This window comes from Pinus tabuliformis, chromosome 7, assembly GCF_031772625.1.
Source record: "Pinus tabuliformis cultivar Carrire ecotype Pingquan chromosome 7, CPIR1, whole genome shotgun sequence".
Taxonomy (NCBI): domain Eukaryota; kingdom Viridiplantae; phylum Streptophyta; class Pinopsida; order Pinales; family Pinaceae; genus Pinus; species Pinus tabuliformis.
This window is the reverse complement of record NC_142293.1, coordinates 1,306,439,093-1,306,457,814: the sequence shown is the minus strand read 5'-3', so window position 1 is coordinate 1,306,457,814 and position 18,722 is coordinate 1,306,439,093. Positions and strand designations below refer to the sequence as shown.

Below are 18,722 nucleotides of genomic sequence, written 5' to 3'. Positions count from 1 at the left end.
GGGGGGTGAATCAGTATTATTAAATTCTTTTCACTATACCTTCCAGATTTATAATTCAATTTATTCTTCAGATGTTGACCATTAATTTGTATGTCAGTACCATATAATAATGAACAAGAACAAGAAAAATAGATAGTCACACCAAAGAACACCAGATATAAGGTGGAAACCCAATGTGGGTGAAAACCACCTGCTGCAATATGTCTCTATCTTCTTTCAATTAGAAACTTCTTTTTACAATGATTTTGTACTGGTGCAGTCCTTTACCAGTACGCAGGCTGCAACCTGCAGAGAGCTACAACCCTCTCTCGTTTTCCAGACTCTCCTGGAAGGGAGCTACAACCCCCTTAGCTCTTGTACTAGCTGAGCTACTAGTACGTAGGTGCTAACCTACTTCTTTTCTTCCAGGGACCACGTTTCATAAATTTTCAGAATGGATCCGTGAACATCAAATAATCATCAAGTACATGTGAATCAACCAATCTCCTTTTACAATCAACTAATGAATCAGCCAATAGCTTCTTAGAATTCAGTAACCAGAAAAGTAGTACCAGTAATCTAAACCCAGAATACTGCAGCAATAGAGAAAAGGTAGCCAACAAATATTTCAAGAAAAGTCCGCAACTTCACCAATAGAAACCTGCGAATATCTGTACTTTTGTTGTGTCTAGCCTGTGCAGCTCCGCACCTGCTCTGTGTACTGAACTGCACACCTCTGCACCTGCGCCCTCTACTAGACTGCGGACCTCCACACCTGCGCCGTCTACTGGACTGCGTACCTCCGCAACTGCGCCGCTTACTGAACTGCGGACCTCCGCACATGCGCCGTCTACTAGACTGCGGACCTCTGCACCTGCATCGTCTGTTGGACTGCGCACTTCCGCAACTGCGCCACTTACTGAACTACAGACCTCCGCACCTGCGTCGTCTGGTGGACTGTGCACCTCCACACCTGAGCCGTATCTTTCCTGTGGACTTCCAAATATAAAAACTTTATCAGTCCTCAATTGTACCCCAGACTATCAGATCCACAGATCTGATCATGTGCCAAAGAGATCACGACCCCTCAATTGATCAGCCTTCTCATGCTCAGGTTTAATTTTATCTCATCAACCGATTACAAGTATTTCAGATCTTGTTCCTCTTAAGATATTCAACACATAAGTGCCTAGCCAAATGATCTCCTTTCCTTTTTATAGGCAAGCCCTTACACAAACCATGGATCAAAACCATAGAAAGCCAATACAAGGGACCCAAAACCGGGGTTCAATATTTTAGATGCTATACCACGGACCAAAACCATAGGATCAAACATGTCGGACTAAATACCATGGATCAATCATAAAAATTCCCACGTGCGCGCGCTTCTTTGCATCAAAGTGAGTGAATTTGACATCCACACCTTTTGTTCGGAGAACCTGCGGGTATGTCTGCACTTTTTGTTTGGGGCACCTGCGGGTCCGTAGCTTTTGTTAGGCACACCTGTGGGTATCTTATTTTCTATTATTTTGAGAGCTTGAACAGTGATTTTCCACTTGAGTGAGTTGCCATCAAGGACAACACCTGTGCCATAGCACCAAACCTAAGTCATAATGCCAACACCCTACTCATCCAAGCATTATATTTCCTTTTCATATAAATCTACCTTGGTCTTATGTAAGTACAACCAATCCATGCCCACTAATATGCCATACCCACCCAATGGTAACACACTCAAGTGAGTTGTTGTGGGTGTGCCATTGTGTTCAAGTGCACATGACTTTACCCAATGTTTGATTCTTCTCCTTATCCTTGTTGCCAATTGAAACAACCAAGGTTCTTGTTACAATACCTTACCCAATATTCACTTCTCAACGAGCTTTGGGATGGCATAACTATAATTAAAACTTAGATGAATTAAAATAGAAATGACTTTCTCTTGTAGCTTACCTTCCATCTCAATGATGTATGTTTGGTGATCTACTTGGTGGTTTTCCATTGTTGCATAAATTATTGGCATACTTCGAGCTACTTCACCCATCGTGCTAGCCTCCTAGGTGTTGTAATCCTTTGGTATGATGTCATGCTAATGTGGAAAATCTCTCCTCATGTGGTTCCCACAACAGTTCCAACACTTGAGTGGTTTTTGGCCTTCAAACTTGGGTTGCGCTAACATCAATTTCTGCACATTTTCCTTAACAACAACATTGGTTCTTTACTGAAGCTATCTTGTATGAGATGGGTGTTTCCCCTATTTCCTTTCTTATTTTTTCTTGGTCCAATTCCTCTTATGTACAACATTTCTCTTGGTATTCCAGTTACTTTTGATATTAGGATTTCACTTTCCTTTCTCATAGAAGTGTTCTAATTTCTTGATAATACCCTTCAAGATTTAGGGTTCTAGGAATTCAATTTTATCTTTGAATGCCATAGGTAGCCCACTGATGAACCTCAAAATTTTGGATTTCTCATCCTTGAGATATGATACATACCTCAACGGTTTCAAAAACTTGGTGACATACTCATCACTGGTTAATTGACCCATTTTGAGTTCATAAAACTCTTTTTCTTTACTGTGAAGTAGCGTTCAGACAAGTATTGTTCTCTGAAGAGCTCCTCAAACTCCTCCTAGGTCAAATATTTGTCAGTAATGGCTCTAACATTCTTCAAGTCCTCCCACCATATGTTGACTTTTCGTTTCAAGTTGTAAGAGGCAACTCTAGCCTTCATATTCTTAGAATAGTAATGTATTCCGAAAAATTTCTTCATCCCTAGCAACCATGCTTCTGCACCCTCTTCTTTCTTCATATCCCCTCAAATGTAGGTGGCTTTGCCTTCTTAAACTATTCAGGCATAGGCTCCTTTTCTTTTCTTTCTTAGTGATGATGATGACAAGAATGATGATATCTTTGGGAAGCAGAACTAGATGGTTTTCTTGAACAATGCACTTGTGTGCAAGTTCCTCCTGTTGGAGTGCTCAAAGGATCACTTCATGGCATAGTGTCCTCAGTCCCTTGCCTATGCCTCTTTTTGGAACTACCAACATATTCTTCATTAGTGTTCTCTTCTAACTCATGAAGGCTCTTCCCTTCTCTATGACCAACCCTCATTTCATATTGCCTTCGCCTCTGCCAATCTGAGAGAATTTTCAAGATGAATGCATTGATCTCATATTTCCTTTTTTGGGATCTTACCAACCTCTCATTATCAGCCTTAAATATTCTCACCTCATCCCTTAGGCTTCTCAAAGTGTCCATCCACTCTCGGTAGTGATTCCCTCCCCCTTGGCCAACCGATCTCTCTTCTTCATTATCTCTGACCCCATCACTTCCATGTTGTGTCTGGTTGGAACTATATTCAACCATTCGAGTCTTCATCACTGTAACTTCTCTGTTTTATGTTTCTTCTGATGTTTTTTCAATCACACACATTGTTATAATTTTAAACATAATAAATAAACACAAAAATCATAATCATGAACTTGCATTCATTGATTTTCCATGGGAATTCCTATTGTAACAAAACAATCATGTTAAAGTGGAAGCCCATTTATGAATCATATGCATCATTCATTCAATTTTTCAGTGAGTGCATAGTTATTAATAATAATATATTCACATCATCATCCTACTCTTGCCAAGCTTCTATCTACCAGAAAACTCACCTTAGCACAAGTTTATTATCAAGCAACAATCAATAGTTCAGAACAAATTTAACACCTAAACAATCACCCAACAATTTACTTATTTTTCCAAAACTCATCACTTGCCTATGACAAAGGCCATCCAGTCCAAGTATTGAACCAGGATGCTTTGATACCACTTTGTAACATATCCAACCCCTTCTTTGAAATTCGAGGAATGGGGTAGAGAACTTTTCTTCTTTTGATCAGTTGCCTTTAACTTTGTGCTTCCCCCAACCAACAGAATCAAAGCCTAGTTGAAACCTCAAAATACAGGTGAGACAATCACAATGGATATAGTCTCATTTCATTTTGGGCTCTCTCATATCCATATAATCCCATGACCCTAGGTCACCAAAACTCTTAGAAAATTATTAATTAAGATTCCCTTATGGAATTCCAACATTCCATCTAAAGCTGCTACATTTGTGCGGGCCCAACCACACATTTTCCTAATGGCATCCCACTACCCTTAAACCCCTATCACTTTTAAAAACTCAATCTGAAATAGTTACGGGATTCCAGTCTTTTGGGATGGCCACATAAACTTTACACTGTTATCGTACCAATGCGATCACTCCCTTATGGACACAACAACCCCATCATTATTATTAAAATACTTCCAGGCTAACTATTCATTGTAGCTTCGTAATTCCGCCAATTGATAGATTTGGGAAATGAAAAGTCTTCTTGTCATCATCTCTTTACGGCCCTTGATTCCCTAGTCCCTGATGCTCTATAGATTTTTAATTTACTTACAGGATCTGACCCTTCCGAGACTTTCGACCTTCCGACTTAATGATCCCGAGAAACAGGAAAATTGTTGTCACTGTCATGTGACATTCCCCTACCCTGACATTATTTCCATTTGTCTCTGTGACACTTGATTAAAAAAAATTACTTGATCTGGGACTTCCAATATTTCTGACCATGTCATCACCCTCCCGATCAATCATGAAAAGGGGGAAATCGAACCCTACTAATAAGAATATTTTTTGTATTAGGGTTTTGATCGTCAAAGGGATAAATATAACCTAACCTTCCTATAAATTTAGGGCTTTGCTCCTTCGTACTGAAACAAATCCTTCATTATCATTTTCGCCATGACTCGGTGAAGGGACTTAAGACCTGCCTCATACAATGTCTTAGATAGGGATCTATGAAATCTCCCCAGACACAAGCTCTGCCACAACATAGGCTACCTCAACCCAGTCTTCTCAACCATCGCTCTATCTCAAAGGTCCAATAGACTTCCATATCTATATCAAAGTTTGTAACTATACTAATGGTTATCTAAGGTGTTACCCCTCCTTAGCTTATACAGTATATTCTCCAATGGGTTCTCAACCTATGGGTCTTCCCTTCCCACAGATAGCGAGATCCGTATATTGCGGTATAAGAACTCCTCCGTCTGTTACCTACCACGGGCATAGTGCAGGCTCCTGAGAGATTCCCACCTCTCCTCGCACACACCAAAAGTACCTAAATCCATGTCGACCCTGTAATTAACTCTATGGCGCCACATAGATCCTCCCAGTGCCTCACTGGAAACACGAAGACTCAAACGATAGTTATCTAGCTTGCTAGAAATGCAAGGTTGAAGGCCATTTAGGTAAAGCTGATGGACTCAACTGGCCCCAGAGGAAACTTTCCCCAACATTTATTCGTTTCTTTCCATGTAACACAACAACTTGTAACTTGACAAACAAATGAATGCAAGCAAATATATACCCTGCTAAGTAGAGGGTCTTCCATGTAATCTTTATATTAATAAAGGGTCTAAGAATCCAGTATTTTTCAAGTTTTATTCCAAGATCTCATGGCTTTAGCTACGAACTGTAACGTGGTCTATTCTTTCTCTGTTAATTTATTTATGTTCTTCCTTCCATACTGTTAAACATGTATGTATATTAAGGTTCCGCTCAACATTAGGGCTTATTCTTTCTTATCATGTGGTTCATTTGTACATTTATGCATCAAATGTTGTAGGTTTACCATTAGAGAATTATCACACAACATTTCTCTTTTGGATTTAGCACATATATCAGTGACATATCCCCATTGAGATGCAGCACACATGTAAGCATTAACAACAAAAATGTAGTCCCTGAATCCCGAACCATTGCCAACAACAATGCAACATGATTCATTAAAAGGTAAAAAGGCATACACAGATACTTATATTTGGAATTGCATGGCATCTGATTCTGGGACTAGGACTCTCCACCTAGCCATAGATAGTTGAAAACATGTTTACTTACATTTTTCATCCCTAAGAAAGATTCTAGAGTCTAGGGGGGTACTTGCCTCCTAGGACTAGCACACTAGCTGCCAACTAAAACAGTGACTCTAGAGCACCTCCTTCCTCAATCCCATAAGTTGAATGCTAATTTATTTTTCAACACAAGGAGTCCAGAGGTCGCATCCCCAAGTGCACACACAATGATTCACCCCATTTTAGGGAGTCCAGAATCCACTGTACTAATAGGGAAGTAAGAAAAAGTCTTCGTTCAAGTCTTCCTTTGCTTATGCTTTAGGATGACCTCTTCCCAAGCTATTACAAGGATCCAGAGTCTAATATCTCAACCCACAACCTCCAGGTGACCCAAGCTATTATAGGGATCTAGAGATTCCATCCCAACCCACAACCTCCAGGTACGCAAGTTATTACAAGGCTCCATAAACCTTTGGCTCAACCCATAGTCTCCAGGGACCCAAGTTTTTATAGGGATCTAGGGATCCTATCTCAACCCAAAACCTCTAGGGACCCCAAGCTGTCACAGGGATCTAGATACTAGTAACTCAACCCACATCCTCAAGGTATAGAGAACAAATCCCCTTCTCTTCTCTTCTCTTAAGCATTTCCTGCTGACAAGGTACCATTGAATCTTCGATTCTATCTCTTCTTTTTGTTCCTCTACACATCATAGGTTTGCATGGGTGTCTCTCCCCTGTCTTCCTATAGCTTTCTTTGAATCAATTTTTCTCCCTTTCATTCCCCTTAATCGTGCCTTCTCCACCCCCCCCCCCCCCCTTTCGTGCTTGTTTTTTGGACTTGCCTTTGTTGTCACATCCTCCTTTCCTAGTAGTTTTCATCCCCTTCATAATCCTCTATCCTCTTTTCTTATGTTTCTTCTTAAGCAACATGGGCCTAAGTACTCTCTCTTATTGCCCATTTAATTTGAAGAGCTAATTCATTGATTCATGCAGCAGCCAACCTTTAATGGATTTCTTATAATTCAGATTTCTTTATCTGCACAAGAAACCATAACATCCCAAGAAATAAATCCTCTTCCCCAACTCTAGAATATGTGTCCCTTCGACTTAGTCCCCTTTTCTTGATTTCAAATATTGCATAATATGTACAATATATTTACAATGCATCTTATGCGAGGACCTTGGGTGCGACTGTCACAATTTGGCTTATAACATTGGAGTTTATAACATTTTTTAGTAACAATGGGGTTTATAACATATTGGTATAAAAATCTATCCAACGTCCTATTGGGACAAACATTGCCACAATGTGACAATCATTGTCACAATATTACATTACATTGCAACTTATCCAATTTCACATTGCGACATTACAAAATTAGCCAACCACATTTACTATTGTGGTTGACAATGTTTGACTATGTTTGCTGACTATGTTTGAGAGTGAACACTCTCAATTTCAATCAAACATAATTTCCTATTATTATTATTATTATTAACGGTGAAACATAGTCAGCCACATTAGTCAACAAAGTCAAGAAAAGCCAACCTTTATAGTCATTACTAAATTGTTCAACGTGATCAAGTTTTGTTGTAATGTGACAATAGTTGATTCAATGTTACATTACATTGCAATTTATCCAACGTCACATTTCAACATTAAAAAATTAGGGTTTATAATATTTTGTTTTATATTGAGATTATAATATTCAGTTTTATAATTTTTAATTTATAATATATGATTATAACATGTGGGTTTATAACATTTGATTATAATATTGGGGTTTATAACATTGGTTTATAATATTTCATTTATAATATTGGGGTTTATAATATTTAGATTATAACATTCGTTTATGCCATTTTATTTATAGCATAGATTTGTAGTATTATCAACCCCAAATATAATATTATAACATTTTGTTTGTAATAATTTGGTTATATATATATATATATATATATATATATATATATATATAGCTTCTTGTATAATAGTTATTATTTTATATAGACTTAAGTCTAATATAATTAAGGTTAGGAAAACAATTATAAATGGAATTTATAATTTTGGATGAATCTTTGGGTGTGGTTTCCTAATCTTAGATCAATGAAACGTGAATTCTCTTTTTTGAGGAGTGCAATTGCTTGAATAAATTATATTCAAACTAGAAAGGTAAGGTAATTATCAAGCAACATCTCATCACTTCATCATTTTGGCATGCATGCACCTTTATTTGAAACAAATCATTATTGCAATTATTTTTCTCAGTGTGTTAAAAGAAACTGATATCTTAGTCCAAATTGTAAAATATTTGACATAAATTCCTAGAAAGATTCAGAAGGTAGAAATCTTAGATTTTACAAGCATGACCACATTTACTAATTTGGTTGATATACATCGATAAGAGTATATCAAGCACATATACAACCGCACTAGAAAATATGGTTAATATACGCTCAACCACATTATTATATATTTATATGGTCATTATATTAATATTGTATTATATATTAATATAAGATTATGTTATTATATAATATTATATTAATATATTAATAGTTATATTTTAAAACATGACATGATTAACATTGCAATGTGGTTTATTAATTCCTTGAGTTTATAATATTAATCTCTTGGGTTTATTAATCCCTTTGTTTATAATATTAATCTTTTGGGTTTGTAATATTAATCCTAAGGTTTTTTAATATGAATTCCTTGGGTTGATAATGTTAATCCCTTAGGTTTAGAATATTAATAATTTTTTGGGTTTAGACTATTAATCCCTTTAGTTTATTAATATATTGGGTTTATAATATAAATCCCAAGTTTTTATAATATTACTCGTTTGGATTTTTAATATTAATATGTTGGGTTTATTAGTCCCTAGGGTTTATAATATTAATCCATTAGGTTTATAATATTAATCTCATGGGATTATAGTATTAGCAATTTCATGGATTTATTTATCCTTTGGGTTTATAATATTAGTAATCCTTTGGGTTTATTAATTTGTTGGGGTTACAACATTAATCCCAAGGGTTTTTAATGTTATTCCCTTGGGTTTATAATGCTAATCTCTTGGATTTATAATATTAAAAATCTCTTGGATTTATTAATCCATTTGGATTATAATATAAATCTTTTAGATTTATACTAGTAATGTTTTGTGTTTATTAATTGTCGAGTTAATTCATATATATATATATATATATATATATATATATTCAGAAGAAATCACATTCAGAAGTATCTTGTGAAAGTATTTCAAATATTTAAAAAATGGATCACAAAAACTTGAATTTGAATATATATATATATATATATATATAAGTTAAATATATATATATATATATATAAGTTAAATATATAGTGTATATATATTAATCCATGTGTAATAATTATTTGCTATGACATAATGGTAAGAGATAAATAAGTATTATTAATAATAAATTACTGCTAATATTATGTTATATGTTATTTATATAGTAGTTTGAAGTATAACTATCAATATATTAATATAATATTATGTGATAACATAATATTATATTAATATATAATATAATAATTATAAATATATAAATATACATTAGTGTGATTGATACAGTTTGAGTGAGCCTAATGGTTAAGAGCATGTGTTTTCTCTTAAGAAAACACAGGTTGAAAACTAGGAAGGGTAGAGTATGTATCTTTCGTAAACTTAACAATCAAATCACTGAATTGTATATCAATCATATTTAATACTAATAAAAAACATATTAAAACTAATGAATATCATAAATGCAAAATATTAATAAATATAATTTAACTATAAACAAATTATAACTAAAATAGATACCATCCCACATAGATACCATGCCACATATGCAAAATATTAGTAAATATAATTTAGCTATAAACAAATTATAACTAAAATGGATACCATAATTGCAATAAAATAATACCATAATAGTTACCTCAATCGAGAGGAATACAAAACAATTACAAATTTGGTTAGAGAAAAGTAAAATAACACCACGCATCACAATGTTGCTGTGAGGGCTCCCAATTTAGAGTTAAAACATAGTATTTATTTTCTAAACCTTGGGACACCGAATAGATTAACATAATGGAATTCTAATGGAAAAAAGTTATTTAATTGCCTCATCAATAAGTTGTTCTAGATAAATTGGATTCTACCGACAAAATACATAGAAGTCCTCGTTAAAGTAATTTGGGAGTAGAAGGCGATTTAAAAAATAGAGGCTCAAGCAACCACTTGGTTATTTTTATTTTATGCGTGTTACGTAGTAATAATTATATAGTAATAAGAGATAGAGAGATTAAATTTATATCTAACTATATAGTAATAAGAGAAGGAGAGATTAAATTTATATCAAACTAAACTCTATGTTTTTTCTACTTTTCAATTTAATTAAAAACGAATACAGATAATTTAATTAAAATTTTTGGATAGAATAACATAGATATACATAGGTATCAGATTCTGCTTTCGTTTGATTTTTAAGCCAAAAACAACGAGAAGACGCCGAAAAATAAGTAAGTTGCATACAACAGCTGCGGGAATTCCGGAAAGAAACATAATTTATCACATCATATCAACCTCATCCTCATTTCAAAGCTCCCTCTGTTTATCTTTAATGGGTAACTTCGAAGGAAAAACAACAATATTGGGTTCACTTTCTAATATTGGGTTCACTTTCTAATAAAATATTTTTAGAAATAACTCTTATAACTTAATTATTGATTTATTCTCTCTTAAGAAGAGAATAAAGTACATTATAAACAACTTTGTTGACAGTTTTTATTATGATATATACTAAATTATTAAAAATTTATAACATAAATTAAAGATAAGTAATTTTTTAAATATATATTAATAAACAACACACAAATATATAATGCATAATAAAAATTAAATTTTTAATATTAAAATACATACTAATTCGCTTTCACCAGACGAAATAAATTATAACAATGCAAAATATATATGCAGGAAAAGGAAAAAGAAAATGTAATATTAACCACTACGTAAGGAACATGATCATAAATCAATCAAAACATTGGGGCTCAGCAATATCGATACTCATATGAAAATTAGGAAAGTTACCTCGGTATTTACCCAATTTATTTAAGCATAATGCAATTCTCATCATCATCGCCATAACGTCTAACAGGAGCACTAAGCACAATACATCGCCATAACATCTCACACAACCAAGCAAAACAATAGATTAAACAAGCTACTAGCCAACGCTAAGGATGGCGGGAAGATGCGGGCTGTCCCAAACCTACATATCCCTAATTTTCCAAATTCTAAACACAACTCAGTGGCAACCTGAAGCTTGGAAACGCCAAGAGAGGAATTTCTTTGGGCATAGACATTGCATGTGCTTCCTTCATATCCGGTTGGGACGGATCACCTTCAACTCTCCAGTTAAAAATGTGCACCAGCTGAGCCAATGCAAGCGAAATAGTGGGAATAACCAAAGGGGCCCCTGGGCATCCTCTCCTTCCTGCACCAAATGGAAGCATCCTCAAGTCTTGTGTAATTGTTATGTCCGTATAATCATTGTGTCCACCGAATTTCTCCATAAATCTTTCTAGTTTGAACTCTGAAGCATCTTTTCCCCATACATTAGGATCCCTTCCTATCACCCACAGAATCACCAATAACATTGTTTTTTTAGGTATATGATATTCTCCTACTGTAACGCCCTCTGCAGATTCACAGGGAACGCCTGGCGGCCGTGCTAGGTATAATCGTAATGTCTCTCTGACTACACTGTGGAGGTATTTCATGCTTGCTACTTCTGACTCCTTAACTTTGGCATGTTTGCCAACTGTACATTCAATTTCTTCCTGCAACCTCTTCATTGCATGAGGATGTCAGAGCACCTCACTCATTGCCCATTCTAAGGTAATGGTCATCATCTCCATTCCGGCGGCGAACATGCCCTAACAAATCCATACAAATTCAACTCATTTCTCATGTTAGTAGAAAACTGAAAGAGAAAACGAGGCCCAAGAGACTTACAAACATAATTGCCTTGATGGTTTCTCGCGTGATCTTGTCGTCCGTCTTATCACTCTCGATCTGAAGAAGCACATTGACGAAGACTTTACCATATTCTGCCTTTGCCTTTGTCTAGCCATTTGAGGTTGAATCCACGCCATGATCCATATGGTCGTCTATTACTTTCTCAACAAATGCATCAAATATTTTGTTGGCCTCTTTTATTCATTGATTGTTACCTTGCAAATCAAGCCAATCCAAAGAAGGAACAAAGTTACCAATGTTAAAAGATCCCGCCGCAACTAACCCTTCTAACACTAGATCCCTAAATCTTTCGCCACTGCTACCCAAATCATTGTTAGAAAATTTCTTCCTCACTAACATTCACCAAATTATATTGGTGGTGTGGGTAAAGAAGGCATTGCTGACATTCACGGCAATTGTGCCACTCTCACTCTCCCCCCAAATGGAATGGATCATGGCAGATACCTCTTCCTCTCGCACATCCTTGAAGAACTCAATTCTTCTGGGAGTCAGCAAATCTGTAATGCATATTCTTCTCACATATTTCCAATAATCTCCATAGGGAGTCGCTATCAAACCCTTGAAATCGTAGGATAAGTATTTTTCAGTTGTCTTTAGAGGCTGGTTGGCAAAGACCAAATCGTGTGTTTTGAGAAAGTGCTTAGCCATCTCAGAAGACGAAACGACCACAGTGGGGATAGAGCCAAAGCGCAGAAACATGACGGGGCCATATTTTTCTGCAAGATATCAGAGAACAAAAGCACTCAAAAAACTTGATTGGTTCATTACTGAGCTTGGAAATTTATACACATTTCTAGCTATGGATACACAATAACTGAGCCGGATTAGCCGACCACTGAATAGTGATCAGCACCGTCTAAACAGTGAGCGGCGCCGCTCGTGATTAATGCCTGACACCTCCCCTTAATCACAATCTACATGTTAACTTGCTTGTTGGTCTAGGTCTCAGCTAGGCTTACAACATAATTTGGATTTTCTACAATGCACAACTTACTTCTACATATTTCAAATTTAGCCTTTCCAAGAGGCTTGGTGAATATGTCAGCCACATTTTCATTTGTATTACAATATGATAAGTCAATTTTTTTTTATTGCAATTTTTCTCTTACAAAATGATGTTGTGTGTCAATGTGTTTTGTCCTTGCATGATATATGGGATTGTTCACCAATTTGATAGTGCTTTGATTGTCACATCTGATTACTGTAGGTGCTTGTTGTGTTTCTCCAACATCTTCAAGTATCCTCCTAAGCCATATTGCTTCACAGGTAGCATTGCATAATGCTTTATACTCAACTTCAGTGGATAACAATGAAACAATTGGTTGTTTCTTATTGCTCCATGATATTGGTCCTGAACCAATATTGAACACGTCTCCAGTAGTATATTTCCAGCCCAGTCAGAATCAAAATAACCTGCCAATTCAACATCAAATTCATCAGTATACATAATACCAAAATTAAGTGTTCCTTTCAAATATCGAAGGACTTTCTTTGCTGCTTGCCAGTGGCTTTCACAAGGCTTAGCCATGAACTGGCTAAGTATGTTGACAGAATATGCTATATCTGGCCTGGTAATGGTGAGATAGTTCAGACTTCCCACCAGTTGAAGGTACATAGTTCCATTCATCTCTTTGGTTCCATCATCACTGCACAATTTGACATTCTGTTCTAAAGGAGTAGATGTTGCCTTACATTCAATCATATTGAATCTTTTAAGGATTTCCCTTGTATATTTCCTTTGTGTGATTAGCGTCTTACCAGATTCCCTCCAAACTTCAAGACCTAAACAATAATGTAATTCACCAAGATCCTTCATCTCAAATACATGTGACAACTGATTTTTAATTTCTTCAATCAACTTGCATGCATTTCCTGTTATGATAAGATCATCAACATATACAGATATTAAAGCAACATTCTTGCCTTCATCTTCCTTGATGTACAAGTTAAGATCATTTTTGCTTCTCATAAAACCTTTCTCATAAAAGAAAGAATCAATTTTCACATACCATGATCTTGGTGCTTGTTTCAAACCATATAAAGCTTTCTTTAACCTGCAAATCAGATGCTCCTGTCCTTGTTTTACAAACCCTTCAGGCTGAACTAAATAAACTTCTTCTTTTAACTCACCATTCAAAAATGCAGATTTGACATCTAACTGATGCATTTTCCAATTATATTTTTTAGGTAATGCAATCATGATTCTAATTGTGTTCAACTTAGCTACAGGTGCAAAAGTATCTTCATAATCAATTCCCTCCTTTTGTGAATATCCTTTTGCAACCAATCTAGCTTTATGTTTATCAATACTTCCATCAACATTAAACTTGGATTTATAAAGCCATTTGCATCCTATGGGAACTTTGTTTTTTGGCAATTTTGTTAATTTCCATATGCCATTCTTCATTATAGAGTTATATTCTTCATTCATTGCATCTCTCCATTCTTCATATTCTTTAGCTTCATCATAGCTTGAAGGTTCTACAACATTCATAACAAGAGACATTAATGCATAATCTTTATACCTTACAGGTACCTGACTTTGACGTGATGACCTTCTTGGAGTTTTACTACTTTCATCTTTCTTTCAGCTTTGCAGAGTCTCCTCTCCTCTCCTTGGAGTGTCATGACTGCTTGATGCTACTTGCTCTTGAACTTGTACCTGTTCCTGTTCTTGTTTAACACTTGTATCTAATTTGACGTAATCATCAATATCATGCCATATACTAGTATTATTTATTTTATCACCTTGTATGCTTTCTGATTATCACAATAACCAATAAATATGCACTTAATTGACTTTGCATCAAGTTTTCTTCTTTCATCTTTTGGAATATGAGCAAATTCCTTGCAACAAAAAACTCTTAAATGACTCATTTTTGGTTTGTACCCATAAAATGATTCAAAAGGTGTTTTAAGCTCTAAAATTTTGGTTGGACTCGTATTTTTCAAATAAACAGCAGTATTAATGGATTCAACACAAAAACCATTAGAGATATTTTTACCTTAACGCATACTATGTGCACATTCAACTAGTGTTCTGTTTTTCCTCTCAGCAACTTCATTTTGTTGAGGTGTATGTGGCACTGTAAATTGTTGCAGAATCCCATTTCTTTTACAATATTGATTAAATTCTCTTGATTTGAATTCTTCCCCCTGATCAGATCTCAAAATTTTGATGTAATTACCAGTTTTTTTTCCACCATACTCTTAAATTATTTAAAGTACTCAAAAACATCACTCTTCTTTCTTATGAAATAAACCCATGTTTACCTAGATCTATTATCCACAAAAATAATAAAATACCATGCTCCACCAATAGATCTAGTTTGCATACGTTCACATACATCAATATGAATTAATTCAAGTATTTCCCTTTGCCTTTTTTCTTTATGTATAGGAAATTTCTCCCTATGTTGCTTGCCAAGTACACATGCTTCACATTCAACATGATCATTCTTCAAGATAGGAAGACCTTCAACCATTGTGTTCTTTTGAAGTAGCATTAAATCTTTGTGATTTAGATGTCTATACCTTTGATGCCATAAATCTACTATTGATACTGTTGTAGATGCCAACGCTTGATGACTTTTCCTGGTCACATGCAACTTATACAAGCCTCCAACTCTGGTTCCTGTGGCAATAACCGTGTACTGATCTTGAATGTCTTTCAGTACACACTGTGATTTAACAAATTCCACCTTCAAATCTTGGTCAGCAATAATAGAAACATAAATTAAATTCTTTTTGATAACAGGGACATACACCACATTATGGATCTGTGTCTCTTGTCCATTAGACAAATTCACACCTATTACTCCATAACCTTGAAATTTAAATGATCTGTTATCTCCTAGATAAACATATGTTCCATCAATGTTTTCATGATATTTATCAAACCACTCATTATTACAAGACATATGGAGTGATGCACCAGAATCAATGAACCAAGCATTCACATCATCATTTTCCACAGACAATGCAGCATCAGAAACAAACAATTTAAGATTTTTAAATCCATCACTGATTGAGGTATCTTTGTCCACAAAATTTCCATTATGTCTTCTGTTTCTTTGCCTAGACTCATTATATTTCCTTTTATAACAATCTTTAAATTGATGCCCAGGTTTGCCACAATAATAACAATCATCATTTATCTTATCATGGATTTGAAATTTACACTGTGTCATACTTTTTTGTTTTGCTTGAAACTTGCCTCCTTTGTTCTTGTCCCATGGCTTGCCTCTGTATGTATATTTGCCTTTGGCTACCAACACCAAATCTGAACTACTGGAGCCCAAATTAAAGCTCTTCATCCTCTCCTCCTCTTGTGGAAGAATTCCTATCAATTCATCAAATGTAGGGGGTTTCTCTCTAGCTGAAAGACTTGAAACAAAAATTTGATAATCTTGCACTAAGCCATTTAATGTGAAGGTGACTAAGTCAGTACTAGACACCTTTTCACCAATATCTCCTAACTTATCACTTAAATCTTTGACACGAGATATGAAATTGCTAATATTTTCATTTGCTTCCATTTTTAGAGATAAAAGCTTAGTCTTCAAAAACAATATCTAGTTTGTATTTGTTGTTTCATACAAACCCTTCAACGTATCCCATGTTTCTTTTGATGTCTTGCAATCTGAATAATGTTGTCCTTTACGGACATACGCAGCAACACCTTTGCTTTTGTCTCCCTTCTCTCCCAATTTGGAATAGAACCTGCAACAGTGGGTTTGGGCTCATCCCCACTCACAATGGGCCACAAATTATAACCTTCTAAAATAGTCAGTAACTTGAATTTCCAATTCACATAATTTCCTCCATGAAGTTTGGTGGATTCATTCAAATAAGTATCAGGAAACAAATTTGCCATGATGAAAAAAAAAACTTTCTCCAATCTCCAAAATGCTACCAAATCTAAATCCAAATACACAAAATTTCACTAAATCTCATAAAACTTTCACCACACATGCACCATAAAAATCTTTACTAACTCCTTTTCACTATTAAAAATTTCTAATTTTTTTTATTTTTATTTTTTATTTTTGTTTTTACTTTTCACTGCATTAAATACCTTATCACTCTATTATAATCTTCTCATTAAAAATAAACACCCCTTTTTAAATTTAGTCTCAACACTTGAAATAAAGCAAATCTTTTAAAACTTCTCCCAACAAAATCTTTTAACTCAAATCACTTTCACTTTTTTTTTCAAATAGCATGAAAATTCTTTGCTTCAAATGATATTTGGAAAGCACTTCAATATCACACATTGCAAGCAGAGTGTTGGCCTCTGCATCACCCATGAAAATTCTCAAACCTCAAACCTTGCATTATACCTTTACACGACTCAGACCATGGCAATGGCAGAAAAACTACTCATCCGCTTCAGCGAATGCAGTAGTGGCAGAAGAAGAAGTAGAAATAGACCAGAGAAAGCTCCCAGCTGACTACGATCCTGCGACCTTCGACCCCACAGCCAGCACCAGTATGAATAGCAGTATCGCTCTTAGAGCAGTGATTAAATACACAATGCTCTCACACAATTAGCTGTGTCTCCAACAAAGGCATGGACCAATTACACAAGGCACAATCTCAAATTACACGACTTGGCTTACACAATAAACTCAGCTCACGTCACCATCACAGTGATATCTCCACACATGGAGCGTGGGAATACTATTCCTATCCACAACACACACCACCGAGCTTCACACGGAGCTGCTATACCATATTAGAGAACAAAAGCACTCAAAAAACTTGATCGGTTCATTACTGAGCTTGGCAATTTATACACATTTCTAGCTACCGATACGCCATAACTACGCCGGATTAGCCGACTACTGAATAGTGATCGGCGTCGTTTGAACAGTGAGTGGCGCCGATCATGATTAATCCCTGACACAAGATTCTTGAGAGCATGGTGAGCAGGCAGACTCAATTGATGAAGATTTCCTATAATTGGCCACGGACAGGGTCTTGGAGGCAATCTGGTGTTGTTTCTTCTTCTCTTGTGCAGCAATATCTGAAAGAAGAATAACAAAGTCACGAATCCAATAGCTGATGCAGTTAATATTGCAGACAGAGTCGGAGTACGAACCAAGTCGTTAAACCACATTTTGAACCAGTTGTAGTGCATACTGATGTAAGGAAAGATTTGCATTCTTCGAAACTAAGAAAAGCTCAATAAAATGGAAGGCCGGCCACTTACCGTAACGCTTCCCACATATTCTTGCTTTATGCATCAAAGAAACAGGCTACTTGACGAATACAGAAGTCAACAACTAACATGTCCTCAGCATTCGATTGAAAGAAGAACGTCATTTTCTGTTATAAGTCAAAGAAGCCCACTGAGTTGGGTCGAGCACGGTTAAATTGAATATGACCACTGGATTGGGATAGGCATGAATGAAGCATATTATATTATTTCTCCTTTATTTTAATATCGGTATATAGTTTTGATTTTTCTTCAAAGATGTGATAAAGGGCCCGTGTGTGTTATTAGCTATGAAAAATTAATATTTTCGATGTAATTGCTTTTAAGCTAATTGTTTGCATACTATGTTTATTTTGGAATAGGTTTGGTAATTTAATTTGTGTTTTTAAATAGTTATTAGTATTTTTGAAATTTATTTTTTATTTCTAAATAATTGTTAAGATGGGAAGCTGAAATTTAATTTTAAAAATAGTTTTGGTTTTTTTAATTAAAATTAAAATATGATTTTTTAATTAGACTTTTTCAAAGAAATGGAAGAGAGTCAAATCTATAATATCAAAGATAT

At 35.2% G+C, this 18,722-nt stretch overlaps 1 protein-coding gene and 1 pseudogene across 1 annotated transcript; both read right to left on the bottom strand.

The window, feature by feature from the left end:
• Positions 1 to 11,192: 11,192 nt before the first annotated feature.
• On the bottom strand, positions 11,193 to 11,753 carry LOC149252312 (cytochrome P450 750A1 pseudogene; annotated as a pseudogene).
• A 12-nt stretch (positions 11,754 to 11,765) lies between these two features.
• Positions 11,766 to 18,058, bottom strand: LOC149252311 (cytochrome P450 750A1-like). The gene is made up of 4 exons (XM_089454121.1): positions 17,701 to 18,058; positions 12,322 to 12,653; positions 11,914 to 11,973; positions 11,766 to 11,834 (listed from the first exon to the last, which is right to left on the bottom strand). Exons 1-4 carry the CDS (start codon positions 18,056 to 18,058, stop codon positions 11,766 to 11,768), a joined length of 819 nt encoding a protein of 272 aa, XP_089310247.1.
• Positions 18,059 to 18,722: the final 664 nt, after the last annotated feature.